A 20,000-nucleotide genomic window follows, 5' to 3' on the forward strand; every position below is an offset into this window, starting at 1 on the left:
CAGCATTCAGGGAAATTCAATTTCATCCAAAACGCAAAGGGTTCAACATTCAGGGGTATTTCGTGTCATCCAAAATGCGATGCGGATAACATCAAAGGGAATTTCATGTCATTCAAAACGCAATTGGGTGAACATTTAAATGAATTTCATGTCACCCAAAATGCAATGGGGTCAACATTCAAGGGATTTTCATGTCATCCAAAATGCAAAGGGTTCAACATTCAGGGGGAATTTCATGTCACCCAAAATGCAATGGGGTCAACATTCAGGGGGAATTTCATGTCATCCAAAATGCAATCGGGTCAACATTCAAGGGAATTTCATGTCATCCAAAATGCAATGGGGTCGACATTCAGGGGAATTTCATGTCACCCAAAATGCAATGGGGTCAACATTCTAGGGAATTTCATGTCATCCAAAATGCAAAGGGTTCAACATTCAGGGGGAATTTCATGTCATCCAAAATGCAATGGGGTCAACATTCAAGGGAATTTCATGTCATCCAAAATGCAATGGGGTCAACATTCAGGGGAATTTCATGTCATCCAAAATGCAATCGGGTCAACATTCAAGGGAATTTCATGTCATCCAAAATGCAATGGGGTCGACATTCAGGGGAATTTCATGTCACCCAAAATGCAATGGGGTCAACATTCTAGGGAATTTCATGTCATCCAAAATGCAAAGGGTTCAACATTCAGGGGGAATTTCATGTCATCCAAAATGCAATCGGGTCAACATTCAAGGGAATTTCATGTCATCCAAAATGCAATGGGGTCGACATTCAGGGGAATTTCATGTCACCCAAAATGCAATGGGGTCAACATTCTAGGGAATTTCATGTCATCCAAAATGCAAAGGGTTCAACATTCAGGGGGAATTTCATGTCATCCAAAATGCAATGGGGTCAACATTCAAGGGAATTTCATGTCATCCAAAATGCAATGGGGTCAACATTCAGGGGAATTTCATGTCATCCAAAATGCAATCGGGTCAACATTCAAGGGAATTTCATGTCATCCAAAATGCAATGGGGTCGACATTCAGGGGAATTTCATGTCACCCAAAATGCAATGGGGTCAACATTCTAGGGAATTTCATGTCATCCAAAATGCAAAGGGTTCAACATTCAGGGGGAATTTCATGTCATCCAAAATGCAATCGGGTCAACATTCAAGGGAATTTCATGTCATCCAAAATGCAATGGGGTCGACATTCAGGGGAATTTCATGTCACCCAAAATGCAATGGGGTCAACATTCTAGGGAATTTCATGTCATCCACAATGCAAAGGGTTCAACATTCAGGGGGAATTTCATGTCATCCAAAATGCAATGGGGTCAACATTCAAGGGAATTTCATGTCATCCAAAATGCAATGGGGTCAACATTCAAGGGAATTTTATGTCATCCAAAAGGAAATGGGGCCAACATTCAGGGGATTTTCATGTCATCCAAAATGCAAAGGGTTCAACATTCAGGGGGAATTTCATGTCATCCAAAATGCAATGGGGTCAACATTCAAGGGAATTTCATGTCATCCAAAATGCAAAGGGTTCAACATTCAGGGGGAATTTCATGTCATCCAAAATGTAAAGGGTTCAACATTCAGGGGTATTTCGTGTCATCCAAAATGCGATGCAGATAACATCAAATGGAATTTCATGTCATTCACAACGCAATTGGGTGAACATTTAAATGAATTTCATGTCACCCAAAATGCAATGGGGTCAACATTCTAGGGAATTTCATGTCATCCAAAATGCAAAGGGTTCAACATTCAGGGGGAATTTCACGTCATCCAAAATGCAATGGGGTCAACATTCAAGGGAATTTCATGTCATCCAAAATGCAAAGGGTTCAACATTCAGGGGGAATTTCATGTCATCCAAAATGCAATGGGGTCAACATTCAAGGGATTTTCATGTCATCCAAAATGCAAAGGGTTCAACATTCAGGGGGAATTTCATGTCACCCAAAATGCAATGGGGTCAACTTTCTAGGGAATTTCATGTCATCCAAAATGCAAAGGGTTCAACATTCAGGTGGAATTTCATGTCATCCAAAATGCAATGGGGTCAACATTCAAGGGAATTTCATATCATCCAAAATGCAAAGGGTTCAACATTCAGGGGGAATTTCACGTCATCCAAAATGCAATGGGGTCAACATTCAAGGGAATTTCATGTCATCCAAAATGCAAAGGGTTCAACATTCAGGGGGAATTTAATGTCATCCAAAATGCAATGGGGTCAACATTCAAGGGATTTTCATGTCATCCAAAATGCAAAGGGTTCAACATTCAGGGGGAATTTCATGTCACCCAAAATGCAATGGGGTCAACATTCTAGGGAATTTCATGTCATCCAAAATGCAAAGGGTTCAACATTCAGGGGGAATTTCATGTCATCCAAAATGCAATGGGGTCAACATTCAAGGGAATTTCATGTCATCCAAAATGCAAAGGGTTCAACATTCAGGGGGAATTTCATGTCATCCAAAATGCAATGGGGTCAACATTCTAGGGAATTTCATGTCATCCAAAATGCAAAGGGTTCAACATTCAGGGGGAATTTCATGTCATCCAAAATGCAATGGGGTCAACATTCAAGGGAATTTCATGTCATCAAAAAGGAAATGGGGTCAACATTCAAGGGAATTTTATGTCATCCAAAAGGAAATGGGATCAAAATTTAAGGGAATTTCATGTCATCCAAAATGCAATGGGGTCAAAATTCAAGGGAATTTCATGTCATCCAAAATGCAATGGGGTCAAAATTCAAGGGAATTTCATGTCATCCAAAATGCAATGGGATCGACATTCGGGGAAATTTCATGTCATCCAAAATGCAATGGGGTCGACATTCAAGGGAATTTCATGTCATCCAAAATGTAATGGGGTCAAAATTCAAGGGAATCTCATGTCATCCAAAATGCAAAAGGGTCGACATTCAGGGGAATTTCATGTCATCCAAAATGCAATGGGATCGACATTCGGGGGAATTTCATGTCATCCAAAATGCAAAGGGTTCAACATTCAAAGGAATTTTATGTCATCCAAAATGCAATGGGGTCGACATTCAGGGGAATTTCATGTCATCCAAAATGCAATGGGATCAACATTCAAAGGAATTTCATGTCATCCAAAATGCAATGGGGTCAACATTCAGGGGGAATTTCATGTCATCCAAAATGCAATGGGGTCGACATTCAGGGGAATTTCATGTCATCCAAAATGCAATGGGATCAACATTCAAAGGAATTTCTTGTCATCCAATATGCAATGGCGTCAGCATTAAGGGGAATTTCAGATCATCCAAAACGCTATGGGGTCAACATTCAAAGGAATTTCGTGTCATCCAAAATAACCAAAATGCAATGGGGTGAAAATTCAAGGGAATTTCATGTCATCCAAAAATGCAATGGGGTCAACATTAAAGGGAATTTCATGTCATCCACCACGCAAGGGAGTCAACATTCAAGGGAATTTCAAGTCAGCCAAAACGCAATGGGGTCAACAATCAGGGGACTTTCATTTCATCCAAAATGCAATGGGGTCGACATTCAGGGGAATTTCATGTCACCCAAAATGCAATGGGGTCAACATTCTAGGGAATTTCATGTCATCCAAAATGCAAAGGGTTCAACATTCAGGGGGAATTTCATGTCATCCAAAATGCAATGGGGTCAACATTCAAGGGAATTTCATGTCATCCAAAATGCAATGGGGTCAACATTCAGGGGAATTTCATGTCATCCAAAATGCAATCGGGTCAACATTCAAGGGAATTTCATGTCATCCAAAATGCAATGGGGTCGACATTCAGGGGAATTTCATGTCACCCAAAATGCAATGGGGTCAACATTCTAGGGAATTTCATGTCATCCAAAATGCAAAGGGTTCAACATTCAGGGGGAATTTCATGTCATCCAAAATGCAATCGGGTCAACATTCAAGGGAATTTCATGTCATCCAAAATGCAATGGGGTCGACATTCAGGGGAATTTCATGTCACCCAAAATGCAATGGGGTCAACATTCTAGGGAATTTCATGTCATCCAAAATGCAAAGGGTTCAACATTCAGGGGGAATTTCATGTCATCCAAAATGTAATGGGGTCAACATTCAAGGGAATTTCATGTCATCCAAAATGCAATGGGGTCAACATTCAGGGGAATTTCATGTCATCCAAAATGCAATCGGGTCAACATTCAAGGGAATTTCATGTCATCCAAAATGCAATGGGGTCGACATTCAGGGGAATTTCATGTCACCCAAAATGCAATGGGGTCAACATTCTAGGGAATTTCATGTCATCCAAAATGCAAAGGGTTCAACATTCAGGGGGAATTTCATGTCATCCAAAATGCAATCGGGTCAACATTCAAGGGAATTTCATGTCATCCAAAATGCAATGGGGTCGACATTCAGGGGAATTTCATGTCACCCAAAATGCAATGGGGTCAACATTCTAGGGAATTTCATGTCATCCAAAATGCAAAGGGTTCAACATTCAGGGGGAATTTCATGTCATCCAAAATGCAATGGGGTCAACATTCAAGGGAATTTCATGTCATCCAAAATGCAATGGGGTCAACATTCAAGGGAATTTTATGTCATCCAAAAGGAAATGGGGCCAACATTCAGGGGATTTTCATGTCATCCAAAATGCAAAGGGTTCAACATTCAGGGGGAATTTCATGTCATCCAAAATGCAATGGGGTCAACATTCAAGGGAATTTCATGTCATCCAAAATGCAAAGGGTTCAACATTCAGGGGGAATTTCATGCCATCCAAAATGTAAAGGGTTCAACATTCAGGGGTATTTCGTGTCATCCAAAATGCGATGCAGATAACATCAAATGGAATTTCATGTCATTCAAAACGCAATTGGGTGAACATTTAAATGAATTTCATGTCACCCAAAATGCAATGGGGTCAACATTCTAGGGAATTTCATGTCATCCAAAATGCAAAGGGTTCAACATTCAGGGGGAATTTCACGTCATCCAAAATGCAATGGGGTCAACATTCAAGGGAATTTCATGTCATCCAAAATGCAAAGGGTTCAACATTCAGGGGGAATTTCATGTCATCCAAAATGCAATGGGGTCAACATTCAAGGGATTTTCATGTCATCCAAAATGCAAAGGGTTCAACATTCAGGGGGAATTTCATGTCACCCAAAATGCAATGGGGTCAACATTCTAGGGAATTTCATGTCATCCAAAATGCAAAGGGTTCAACATTCAGGGGGAATTTCATGTCATCCAAAATGCAATGGGGTCAACATTCAAGGGAATTTCATGTCATCCAAAATGCAAAGGGTTCAACATTCAGGGGGAATTTCACGTCATCCAAAATGCAATGGGGTCAACATTCTAGGGAATTTCATGTCATCCAAAATGCAAAGGGTTCAACATTCAGGGGGAATTTAATGTCATCCAAAATGCAATCGGGTCAACATTCAAGGGATTTTCATGTCATCCAAAATGCAAAGGGTTCAACATTCAGGGGGAATTTCATGTCACCCAAAATGCAATGGGGTCAACATTCTAGGGAATTTCATGTCATCCAAAATGCAAAGGGTTCAACATTCAGGGGGAATTTCATGTCATCCAAAATGCAATGGGGTCAACATTCAAGGGAATTTCATGTCATCCAAAATGCAAAGGGTTCAACATTCAGGGGGAATTTCATGTCATCCAAAATGTAAAGGGTTCAACATTCAGGGGTATTTCGTGTCATCCAAAATGCGATGCAGATTACATCAAATGGAATTTCATGTCATTCAAAACGCAATTGGGTGAACATTTAAATGAATTTCATGTCACCCAAAATGCAATGGGGTCAACATTCTAGGGAATTTCATGTCATCCAAAATGCAAAGGGTTCAACATTCAGGGGGAATTTCACGTCATCCAAAATGCAATGGGGTCAACATTCAAGGGAATTTCATGTCATCCAAAATGCAAAGGGTTCAACATTCAGGGGGAATTTCATGTCATCCAAAATGCAATGGGGTCAACATTCAAGGGATTTTCATGTCATCCAAAATGCAAAGGGTTCAACATTCAGGGGGAATTTCATGTCACCCAAAATGCAATGGGGTCAACATTCTAGGGAATTTCATGTCATCCAAAATGCAAGGGGTTCAACAATCAGGGGGAATTTCATGTCATCCAAAATGCAATGGGGTCAACATTCAAGGGAATTTCATGTCATCCAAAATGCAAAGGGTTCAACATTCAGGGGGAATTTCATGTCATCCAAAATGCAATCGGGTCAACATTCTAGGGAATTTCATGTCATCCAAAATTCAAAGGGTTCAACATTCAGGGGGAATTTCATGTCATCCAAAATGCAATGGGGTCAACATTCAAGGGAATTTCATGTCATCAAAAAGGAAATGGGGTCAACATTCAAGGGAATTTTATGTCATCCAAAAGGAAATGGGGTCAAAATTCAAGGGAATTTCATGTCATCCAAAATGCAATGGGGTCAAAATTCAAGGGAATTTCATGTCATCCAAAATGCAATGGGGTCAAAATTCAAGGGAATTTCATGTCATCCAAAATGCAATGGGATCGACATTCGGGGAAATTTCATGTCATCCAAAATGCAATGGGGGTCGACATTCAAGGGAATTTCATGTCATCCAAAATGTAATGGGGTCAAAATTCAAGGGAATCTCATGTCATCCAAAATGCAAAAGGGTCGACATTCAGGGGAATTTCATGTCATCCAAAATGCAATGGGATCGACATTCGGGGGAATTTCATGTCATCCAAAATGCAATGGGATCAACATTCAAAGGAATTTTATGTCATCCAAAATGCAATGGGGTCGACATTCAGGGGAATTTCATGTCATCCAAAATGCAATGGGATCAACATTCAAAGGAATTTCATGTCATCCAAAATGCAATGGGGTCAACATTCAGGGGGAATTTCATGTCATCCAAAATGCAATGGGGTCGACATTCAGGGGAATTTCATGTCATCCAAAATGCAATGGGATCAACATTCAAAGGAATTTCTTGTCATCCAATATGCAATGGCGTCAGCATTAAGGGGAATTTCAGATCATCCAAAACGCTATGGGGTCAACATTCAAAGGAATTTCGTGTCATCCAAAATAACCAAAATGCAATGGGGTGAAAATTCAAGGGAATTTCATGTCATCCAAAAATGCAATGGGGTCAACATTAAAGGGAATTTCATGTCATCCACCACGCAAGGGAGTCAACATTCAAGGGAATTTCAAGTCAGCCAAAACGCAATGGGGTCAACAATCAGGGGACTTTCATTTCATCCAAAATGCATTGGGGTCAACATTCAAGGGAATTTCGTGTCATCCAAAATGTAATGGGGTCAACATTCAGGGGAATTTCATGTCATCCAAAATGTAATGGGGTCAACATTCAGGGGAATTTTATGGCATCCATAATGCAATGGGGTCAACATTCAGGGGAATTTCATGGCATCCAAAATGCAATAGGGTCAACATTCAAGGGAATTTCATGTCATCCAAAACACAATGGGGGTGAACATTCAGGAGAATTTCATGGCATCCAAATGCAATGGGGTCAACATTCAAGGGAATTTCGTGTCATCCAAAACACAATGGGGTCAACATTCAGGGGAATTTCATGGCATCCAAAATGCAATAGGGTCAACATTCAGGGGAATTTCGTGTCATCCAAAACACAATGAGGTCAACATTCAAGGGAATTTCATGTCATCCAAAATGCAATGGGGTTAATATTCAAAGGAATTTCATGTCATCCAAATTGCAATGGAGTCAACATTCAGTGGAATTTCATGTCATCCAAAATGCAATGGGGTCAACATTCAGTGGAATTTCATGTCATCCAAAATGCAATGGGGATAACATCCAAGGGAATTTCATGTCATCTAAAATGCAATGGGGTTAATATTCAAAGGAATTTCATGTCATCCAAAATGCAATGGGGTTAATATTCAAAGGAATTTTATGACATCCAAAATGCAATGGGGAGAACATCCAAGGGAATTTCTTGTCATCCAAAATGCAATGGGGTTAATATTCAAAGGAATTTCCTGTCATCCAAAACGCAATGGGGACAACATCCAAGGGAATTTCTTGTCATCCAAAATGCAATGGGGTTAATATTCAAAGGAATTTCATGTCATCCAAAATGCAATGGGATCAACATTCAGTGGAATTTCATGTCATCCAAAATGCAATGGGGACAACATCCAAGGGAATTTCAAGTCATCCAAAATGCAATGGGGACAACATCCAAGGGAATTTCATGTCATCCAAAATGCAATGGGGTTAATATTCAAAGGAATTTCATGTCATCCAAAATGCAATGGGATCAACATTCAGTGGAATTTCATGTCATCCAAAATGCAATGGAGACAACATCCAAGGGAATTTCATGTCATCCAAAATGCAATGGGGTTGATATTCAAAGGAATTTCATGTCATCCAAAATGCAATGGGGACAACATTCAAAGCGCATTTCCTGTCATCCAAAACGTAATGGGGTCATCATTCTAGGGAATTTCATGTCATCCAAAACACAATGGGGACAACATCCAAGGGAATTTCATGTCATCCTAAGAGCAATGTTATCAACATTCTTGGGAATTTAATGTCAACCAAAACGCAATGGGGTCACAATTTATGGTAATTTCAAATACATTATGTTAAAAGTTAATAAAAGAATATACGTAACCCCCAGCATCAACCCCTCCCTACAAACTGCAAGAACACTTAGAAACACAATACCTCTTTCTGGGGAATGCATTATATTTGCTAATAGAGATGTACAGAAGAACAGTGAGTACAGTTAGCTAACTAACCATGGTAGGGAATAGTTTATTCAGTATTTGTAAGAGTAGTGAAAAGTGTCGTTCACCCACATTTTAATTTATATGAAGGTACATCTTCCTTAGTATCAAGTTTAATATTTCATATTTAAATAGAAAACTCTCCTAACAACAAGAACTTAATTGGTAACTTGCAAAAGCACCTTCTTTAATCCCATAAAAGGCCAGACAAGCCTCTATTAAGAGCTTCATTTCATAGGAGTCTACAGCCGTCTGAAACCTCCGTTAATTATGAACGAGTAAAAAATATGCAGCTCTTATTATATCACAGAAGAGAGAGAGAGAGAGAGAGAGAGAGAGAGAGAGAGAGAGAGAGAGAGAGAGAGAGAGAGAGAGAGAGAGAGAGAGACCTCGTTAAAATCTCGGAAGACGCTCATAAACTGCTCAGTCATCTTGGCGAATAATGGCGTATCTTTTCCGTCAGCCTCTGACCTTTATAGACAGCACAAGGAACTACTGTGTGACATGCATAATTAGCTAAATGGTCAAGACATTTCTTACTTTACGGGAATCCATTACTAAACATGGTCCTCTGGGTATCTATAAGTCTGTTTATCTGGCTCGCAATATTATGAACACACACACCTACACACACAAACATACACACACACACACACACACACACACACACACATATATATATATATATATATATATATATATATATATATATATATATATATATATATATATATATATATATATATATACACAACAACAACAACAGCAACCGACCCAACCGTTTCTAGTCCACTGCAGGACAAGCGCCTCAGACATGTCCTTATTCATGTCTGGGGTATGACCAGTATTCATCAACACGCTGGTCACTGCGGATTGGTAATGGTGGAAGACTTTACTTTAATCGTTCAAAGCAAACAAATCTAGTATGGGTGGCCCCGAATAGTAAAGCTTTGCTGATCAACTAAGAAATATATATATATATATATATATATATATATATATATATATATATATATAGATATATATATATATATATATATATATATATATATATATATATATATATATATATATATATATATATATATATATATATATATATATATATATTGTATATCTGAGGCCTTAGTCCTGCAGTGGATTAGAATCGGCTGCATTTGTTGTTTGTAGTTCTATATTAAGTGTCGTTTGTTTCTGTAGTCACCAGCCGTTAGGAAAAACCACTTGATCTCCATTTTCTTTCGGTCCCTCCAATTTAGGGGTCACCACAACGGATCATCTGTATCCATCTACTTCTATCCTCTGAATCCTCCTTTGGTACGCCAACTTCCCCCATATCTTCTCTTATTGAATACCATTACTCTCCTCTTGATCCTTCCTCTCCTTCTCCTGGCTCTATGCTTAACATACTCCTCCCGACAGAGGCTACTCTTCTCCCCTTTTCTCCACATGTCTGAACCACTTTAGTCTTGCTTCTCTTGCTTTCTCTTCAAACTGATTTACAGTGAGGACCTCAACATTTTCATTTCTGCTAATTCCCATCTCTGCTTTTTGCGTGAATCCAGGAGTAAGTAAAGACACAATTACTGACACATTACTCACTGCTGATTATAGCGAAAGCGTATGCATTCAAGGTATTCAAAGGACTCAAAATTACCCAGATTTTCATCAAATATTCTGTTATGGAGTAGCAATTATTTTTATAATCCAGTGAAAAAGGGCTATTTCATTTTCTCTCCTATATAACAACGTTAAGTAAAAAGGAAAACAATCTCAAGAATTTATTATAAAAATTTAAATAAACAATGAGGATATTTGAATAGCATTGTAAATACATTGTATAATTTAATCAAATATGCACTATTTATAGTGGAATGAAACTTATAAACTGGCGTTGCAAAAGGTAGGGTCATAATTTCTGCTTCTATCATCTGCTGTACCTAATTATTCACTTGAGAAAGAAGATGGGAATCAAAATTGGATTTGAAACGAAAACTTTCATGAAGTTTAAACTTGAAAGATATCCACTATAGGTAAGCTGGGTCTTCAGGTCATAGTTTCAGTACAATGGGATTTCTAAATCATACACATTGCTCAAGGTGGTATCAAATGTTTACATTGTCCTCCAAAGGGACTTCCAGGCGTTATCTCTTTCCCAGGAGGGTTTCCAGTGGTAATCCCTCCTCCAAAAGGGTTTTAAGGCTTTTCTTCTCTCTCAAGATTTCCAGTACGTAGTCGTTTTCTGGATATTTATCTAGACTTGCCTTCTACAAGATATAGTTTCCAAGGCTTGTCATATTTCCAAGACTGTTTCTTTGAGCTACATACTTTTCCTTTGAGGGAAAATATGAAAATTTCCAATAAAAAACCCTTTCTCCGGGGGTTTTAGATTTCAATTTCCAAAGATTCTTCTTTTATAACTTATTTTTCTTAAGATAGTCTTTTGTTTTCAGGGACGTCCAAATATAGTTTCCAGACCTTATCCATCTTTCAAAACGAATTTCCAGAGCTTTAATTCTATAAACTTTCAAAAGAAGATAGTTTTCTATATACACCTCATATCCACTAACTTTCCAAAGGCCTAAGCCTAACACCTGTGACAGGACATCACATGAGGGTTTCCTGGACTTAACTTTTCCCCAAGGGGTTTCAAGGTTTTACACATTTCCCAAGGGGTTTTTCGGAGCCGAGGAGGATTAATACTAGCTTACCCCTTCCCATCGAGGGTTCAAGGACTTTCCCCTTTCCCACAGTGGGTTCCCGGAACTTGCCCCCTTGCCCAAGGGACTCTTCCAGAGACAATAACTTCACGCAGGTACCTCTGGCGATTCCATAAGCCTTCCCCTCTTGTAAGGGTGGATAATGTGGCAATTACTATCCCTGAGTGTTCGTTAACAGTCGCATTTTGAATGATATTACAAGGAAAAGAAGAGGAATATTACTTCCTGCAGCAGGTTACTGCACAATACAGGAGCATATTACACCATTCAGTAAGATGTTACGACTCAGAACGATGCTCATATTCTAACGCTCTTTGATCTAACGCTCTTTCTCTTCGATCTAGCGGTCTTTGATCTAACACACTTCGATCGAACACACTTCGATCGAACACACTTCGATCTGACACACTTTGATCTAACGCTCTTCGATCTAATACTCCTTTTCTTTGATCTAATGCTCTTCGATCTAACGCTCATCGATCTAACGCACTTCGAACTAATGCACTTCTTTGATCTAACGCTCTTCGATCTAACACTCTTCAATCTAATGCTATTCGATCTAACGCTCTTCAATCCAATGCACTTCGATGTAATGCACTTCGATATAAAGCTCTTCACTCTAATGCTCTTCACTCTAACGCACTTCGATCTAACACTCCTTGATCAAACACACTTCGATCTAAAGTTTTTCGATCTAATGCACTTCTATCTAACACTCTTTGATCTAATGGTCTTTGCTCTGACGCACTTCGATCTAACGCTCTACGATCTAATGCATTTCGCTCTAACGCTTTTCGATCTAACGCCCTTTGATTTAACACTCATCTATCTAACGCACTTCGATTTAAAGCTCTTCGCTCTTATGCGCTTCGATCTAACGCTCTTCAATCTAACACTCTTCACTCTAAAGCAATTCGATCAATCGCACTTCGCTCTATCGCACTTTGCTCTAACGCTCTTCGCTCTAATGCTCTTCGCTCTAACCCTCTTTGCTCTAACGCGCTTTGATCCAATGCTCTTCGCTCTAACGCACTTTGATATAATGCTCTTCGATCTAACGCAGTTCACTCTAATGCGCTTTGCTCTAACGCTCTTCGATCTTGTTGCTATATCGTGTTCAATTTTTATCCTATTTGCATGAAACTATGTCAAAATGTTCATAATTCAATAGTGATATAAAACATGATTTAGTGATGCCATTACCATTGTTTGTGTATTTATTTGTTTGTATGTATGAGTATTTGTGATTGGCATAACTCAAAAACTATTTGACCTAATCTTATGAAATTTGGTGGGATGATTGGCCATGATCCAACGACAATTTGATTAGATTTTGGAATAATTGAGACAAAGGTCAAGGTAAAGGAAACGAAAAGGTCTTTTTGCTATAGCGTGGTCAATTTTTATACGATTTGCATGAAACTAGTGCCAAAATGTCCATAATTGAAAAGGAGAAGGTATGCGCTCTTAGAGTGCCCGATATAGTTCTAAATATATTTGTCAAGACATAAATGTTGTGCCATAAATCGATTGATATTTTCAGCTTGGGAGTAAATGAATGTCTTATAATGTTTATTTTTACATATACTGTACTCACATAAACTCATACACGTCATATACATACACATCTTATTAAGTATTTACATAAATACCTTAATATCAAATTGAAAATCCTGTATTCATATACAACCACATGCACACCGAGTACTCATACACATTCTACCACATATGCATTTGCATAGACATGCCAATATCCTATTAACAAGCCGTCGATTAAAAAAAGGCAGCAAATTCATTTCCAGTTCGAATAACAACGAAGGTCCCCGAGCGCGAAATGGCAATGATACAACATCGCACCCAGGAGGAACCACATCTGGAGAATTGGAAATTAATTAAATGCATCACAGCCAGCGCAGTTTAGCTATACACCTGAGATTTCGCTTTGCCACACAAATTAAAAACGGAGTCATAATACTGATCAGGTGTAGAGCTCTCTCTCTCTCTCTCTCTCTCTCTCTCTCTCTCTCTCTCTCTCTCTCTCTCTCTCTCTCTGGAAAAGGACAGGGAGAAGGGGGGGGGGGGAGTTGGTGAGACGTTTGATAATCGTACCAAGAGTGAGAGATCATATGATATTTTTGCTGAAAGTTATTCAACTGCAGTGGGACGCAGACGGGACGAAAAAAAGAAAAATCGTGAAGAAAAAATTATCATACACACACACACTCTCTCTCTCTCTCTCTCTCTCTCTCTCTCTCTCTCTCTCTCTCTCTCTCTCTCTCTCTCAACAGGTCGCAAACGGGTACATAAAAAGAGAGAAAGCGGAAGAAAGATACAATCATCAGATAGGAGCTCTCTCTCTCTCTCTCTCTCTCTCTCTCTCTCTCTCTCTCTCTCTCTCTCTCTCTCTCTCTCTCTCCAAATAGCTGTCACTCATCAAACCATACAATTTAATATGTCTCAAGATGATTTATATTTCAATCAAAAACTTATTCAGAATTAAGTAAATATATTCATGTATTTACTATATTCACTAAAAACTACATATACTGTAAATACATAATATTTATTTGTAAATGTAAGATTGAGTATTGATGCGCGGTAGATGGAGATGGTTTGGGCGTGCTCTTCGCACTCCTCAAGAGAGATTAGTTCATCAAACGTTCAGCTGGGCTCCACAAGGCACTAGAAGAGTTGGAAGAACCCAGGCCTACGTGGCTGAAGACAATAAGGCGCGAAGTAGGAGATGATGAAAGGAGAGGTATTCAATTAAAAGCTCCTGATAGAGACGACTGGCGAAATCTACCTGAGGCCCTTTGCGTCAATAGGCGTAGGGGGAGATGATGGTGATGATGATGAGTGAAATCTAACGAAAGTTGCGCGGAGCCTCAATTTGGTAACAACGTATAAAAAATAAATAATTATCATTTTATTTTACTGTAAAACGAAAATAAAAGAGAATCAAAGTCTGGAATTAATAATAGCCAAGTCAGAGACAGTTGTATACAAGAAATACAACTTCCTCTGACTTAATTAATTTAAGATTTGATTGTGTTTTCGTTTTACAATCTCATCTCATTTTAAAAAATCAAGACAACAAATTATCTATGAAATAGGGAATTAAAAATATCAAATAGTTCCCAAAATTAAACTCTCAAGGAATACGAAATATCAAACAGGACCTAGAAATAAACTCTAAGGTAATTTAAAATATCAAATACTACCAAGAATTAAACTCCCGGGGAATTTAAAATATCCAACAGGACCAAGAATTAAACTCTCTTTCATAGGATCAAATCCAACTCTTTCTCTCTGTCCTTTCCTATTCATCATTTGCCTCTGGTCCGGTATGCATACGTACAGTCGGACACAGGAACTCCTGGTAAACTCTGCTATGAAGAAGTGCACCCTTTCATACCCATACTATGCGGTCATTTCCTATGGTTGGATCTACACACTACCTCTACCATCTTCCCCTTTTTGGTCTCTCATCGCGCAGTAAGGGTATGAAAGGGTGCACTTCCTCAGGATGAGTTGTGCCAAGAATTCCTCTGTCCAACTGTACAGAAGGTTGCACAGAAAAAAATATTAAAGATTTAACGGCCGCTCATGAATGGCAGAGGCAAGGGACAGTGACATTGCCCAATCAAGCAGGACAATGCCTTAGAGACTGACCATATATACATGTGCTCAGCGCCCAAGGCTCCTCTCCACCCAAGCTAGGACCAAGGAGGACTAGGCAATGGCTGCTGATGACTCAGCAGGCAGACCTACAGGTTAACCCCACACCCATCCCACATCCTTTAGCTCATAAGGATTGTGAAGGTTGCAGCGAGCAAAGGAACTGACGAATCTGAGCGGGACTCGAACCCCAGTCTGGCATTCACCAATCATGTACGTTACTACATCAACCACCACAAAAATTAAGAGCAAGAATAGTAATATAATTAACCAAACTTATCATAACTTACTCGAGAGAGAGTTATTAAAACAAGTCAACTCATTAACCCCGAGATTGAGTTAACCCACAGTCCTCGTTAAACACAACACTGGATCCTCAGAGGATCTCAAGAACAAGGGCGTCTCACAGGAAGGTGGTGATCCCGCTGACGGGTGACTAACGTTGAATGTGTACCTAAACAGAATAACATGACTCAACATCCTTTTCACAGCTCGCTTATCGGGTAGGGTGTCTTTCGTACATCACGTGCACGTCTGCGAATCATCCGTGCATTGTGTGCGTTTGTACGCGTCTGTCGTGCATTTTTTTTATTTGCGGTTTTCAACTGATCGTGCATCATAAAAGCATCAGTGTTACTGATATTGTGTACGGCAACTGTTCTTACGTACATTTGTATTTCTTCCATGTATGTCGATTCGTGCCATTGCACGTCTGTAAAAAATCCGTGAATCAAATTTACATCAACTGTCTATGTAGTTACGTGAATCATTAGTGATTCACATGTGCATTACCATGCTCATAAACACTTATAAATCATCATTTGCAATATACGTTAGTACATCTTCATTGCATTTCGTTTGTATCAACAGCACTTCTGCAACCGAAATTAGAGGAGCACTCAGTAGAGCGCAGACCTCCACCGCGGCAACTTATTTCTCGACCTACTGCTCGACCTTGACCTTGACCTTTGACCTTAACATGTATTAATTGGCGTGCATTTTCATATGCTCAAATATGAACCAAGTTTAAAGACTCTGTGACAACGATGTCCAAACTTATGGCTGACTATGTGAATTGGACATTTTGATTGACCGTGACCTCGACCTTTGACCTTGACATTCCAAAATTTGATAATTTCCAACTTTTAATAAAACAGTTAATCCCTGTAATTTTCATTAGGCCTACTCTATGATTAAAATTGTGGTCAAGAAGCTGTTCACAAACAAAAACAAATTACAATCACACAAACAGGGGGTAAAACATAACCTCCTTACAACTTCGTTGGAGGAGGGGGGGGGTAAAACGTAACCTCCTTACAACTTCGTTGGAGGAGGTAATAACTACCCGTACATTTGAATTCATAAACTATCTCTATAATATATGTCTACCATCGACATATACAGTATATTAGACTTAAAATTATTCGTGCATTAAATACATACACAAATTCTCCTTATACGTCATAATCAATGTCCCGTGCTTAATGTACATACCAACCATGCTTAGGCTACAGCTATGTACCATACACATTCAAAACTACACATGTGTAGTACACAGAAAAGAATGGTGTGGATGCTTAGGTAGGTCAGTTGTACCGGTACGAAACCAGCCTGCCGCTCACCAGTTCAACCAACTGGGATTAAAAATCTTTTCTATGTTCTATTTGACCGTTTCTAATGGGATTCAGGATATGAGGCTCGCAGCTTCACCACTAAATATGTGCTTGACTTTGCCCATCCACACGTGATAAAGTGTAAGGCATATTATATATATATATATATATATATATATATATATATATATATATATATATATATATATATATATATATATATATATATATATATATACTATTGTACGCGATTGCACGCCTAAATACTTGCATCGATATGCATACTTATACACATACACACCCAGTTCTCACCAGGGTATGACTACACCCTCTGTCCCGTAGGCTACCCGACCGACGGGAAGCGCTAACCATGACCGAAAAGAAATATATAATATCTATCAATACGTTATATATATATATATATATATATATATATATATATATATATATATATATATATATATATATATATATATATATTATTATTATTATTATTATTATTATTATTATTATTATTATTACTAGCCAAGCTACAACCCTAGTTGGAAAAGCAAGATGCTATAAGGCCAAGGGTTCCAATAGGGAAAAATAGCCCAGTGAGGAAAGGAAGTAAGGAAATAAATAACTGATGAGAATAAATTAACAATAAATCATTCTAAAAACAGTAACAACGTCAAAACAGAAATGTCCTATATAATATATACATAATAATAAAAAAAAAATAATAATAAACGTATAAGACCAACGAGTTACCGACAATATAACAAAGACTCCACCGTACACCATAAAATATCCAAATCATTTGAAATCTACCACAGCGATATTCGGAGAGTCCCCCCCCCCACACACACACACACACACAAACGCACAGCCATCCCCAGAAACACACCCTGAATAGCAGATGGCTCCAACGGGCGATTTGGTTAAAGACTTTTGACTCCGCTGCATATTTCAAGCGATGACCAAAGGATCGCCCTGCCTTCCCCCTCACTCCCCTCCAAGGGGAGGAGTGTGGGGAATACGCCCGAGGGGAAAAAAATTGGGGAAGAAGAGTGACGGACTGATGTGGTTACGAACTAGGAAGAAAACCGAAGGGAAGAGAAATGGAAGAGGGAATGAAAATGGGATGGGAGAAATGCGATTGAGGGGAAGCAGTGAAGGAAGAGGTGTACAGACAAAAGAAAGGGGAAGAGAGATAAATATTAAATTGAAACGGCGAGATAGATGGGGGAAAGGAAACCGAAAGAGGAAATGCTAAGAAATAGGAAATATTCTGAGAAACAATGTGTGAAGGATAAAAGGATTTAAAAATGGAAAAAATAATGGGATAAGAAGATTAAAAATCAAACAAAGAAACAGAGAAATACGAAAATAAAACATTAATGATATTTGGGGAAAAGGATAATCTCCCGAAATAGCAGCTGGGGAATTGACAGGTATTTGAACAAAAAGGGATTTGTGGGGAATACTAAGGATTTTGGGAAATGTGTGGGGGAAGCGATGGGGAAACACGATGAGGGAAATGGGATGAATAGAGAAAGATGGGAATCAAAGAAAATAAGAGAATAAACTTGTATGGAGCGTAAAAGACAAAGGAGGAGAAATAAAAATAAGAATTAGTTGAAATGAACAACAATGAGGGATATGATAGAAAAAAACTTAGTAAATGAATAAAAAAAAGCAAAATTTTATACATGAAATCCATTTATAATAAGAAAAATGAACTAAGTGAATGTAAATAATAGATAAATAAATGCATCAATGGAGCTTTAATTCCCAAGGCAAGAAAACTATAATTAATATGACGAAGTACTCATAAAAACAACGTACAATAAGTCATGAGTTAATGAACCATATATAATAAAATAAAGAAAAAAAAAGAATAAAGAAATGAAGTACTATGAAGTAAGCATGTAAGGAAAAATAGAGAAAATAAAATGAAGTACATATTTCATCATTCTCATCATCATTTCCTCCAACACCCATTGACGCAAAGGGACTCAGTTAGATTTCGCCAGTCGTCTCTATCTTGAGCTTTTAAATCAATACTTCTCCATTCATCATCATCTACTTCACGCTTCGTAGTCCTCAGCCATGTAGGCCTGGGTCTTCCAACTCTTCTAGTCGCTTAGAAAGCCCAGTTAAACATTTGGTGAACTAATCTCTCTTGGAGAGTGCGAAGAGCATGCTCAAACCATCTCCATCTACCCCTCACTATGATCTCATCCACATATACAATTATGCATCTTACAAAACATGAAATAAATACAAAATTGGCTAATTTTAACATAAAACTGCCGGTAATATTTGACAGTGAAGTAAACCAAATAATTGAGGCAAAATACTTGTGACATATAAACTGAAAATTAATGAAAACTAAAAATTTAATTACGATTTTGAATTTTTCAAATAAGATTACATTTATTAAATCGTTTTAATTTGTAAAATAAGTAAAAAGAAGTAAAAAAGTGATATCGATATACATTTTATATATATATATATATATATATATATATATATATATATATATATATATATATATATATATATATATATATATATATATTTTATATATATATACATATATATACATATATATATATATATATATATATATATATATATATATATATATATATATATATATATACCAACCTAACAGGCTTTAGAAGTAGGTATTCAACAACTGAGCACAACCAAATAACGGAAAAATCAACAGAGTATGACAAACCACTATCTATGGCATTTATGGTCAGTGAGAAAGCTTTTGATTCTGTCAAGACTTCAGCAGTAATGAAAGCCCTTCAAAAACAAGGGATAGAAGAATCTTATATAAGAACACTTGAAGATATATATACAAGAAGTGCAGCAATCCTAAAAATACATATAGTGAGAAAATCCCTATTGAGAAAAGAACTAAACAGGGAGACCCTATCTCTCCTAAATTATTCACAGCATGTCTAGAAGAGGTTTTTAAGAATTTAGATTAGGAAAATGTAGGAATTAATACTAACGAGGAATACCTTAACATCTTAATATTTGCAAATAACATAGTTCTTTTAATGAATCATGGGAGGAATTACAAAAGATGATAGAAGATTTGAATAGAGTGAGCAGAAATGTAAGGATGAAAATTAATATGAATAAAA

General features: G+C 37.9%; 1 protein-coding gene across 1 annotated transcript in view; it reads left to right on the forward strand.

Moving 5' to 3' along the window:
• The window catches only part of LOC137622555 (uncharacterized), a 48,637-nt gene extending 35,936 nt beyond the window's left edge, over positions 1-12,701 (forward strand). The window contains exon 2 of the mRNA XM_068353158.1: positions 11,850-12,701. Coding sequence (XP_068209259.1) covers positions 11,850-12,701 — 852 coding nt within the window. The remainder of the gene's footprint in view (positions 1-11,849) is intronic.
• Positions 12,702-20,000: the final 7,299 nt, after the last annotated feature.

This window comes from Palaemon carinicauda, chromosome 29 (assembly GCF_036898095.1).
Source record: "Palaemon carinicauda isolate YSFRI2023 chromosome 29, ASM3689809v2, whole genome shotgun sequence".
NCBI classification, from domain to species: Eukaryota; Metazoa; Arthropoda; class Malacostraca; order Decapoda; family Palaemonidae; genus Palaemon; species Palaemon carinicauda.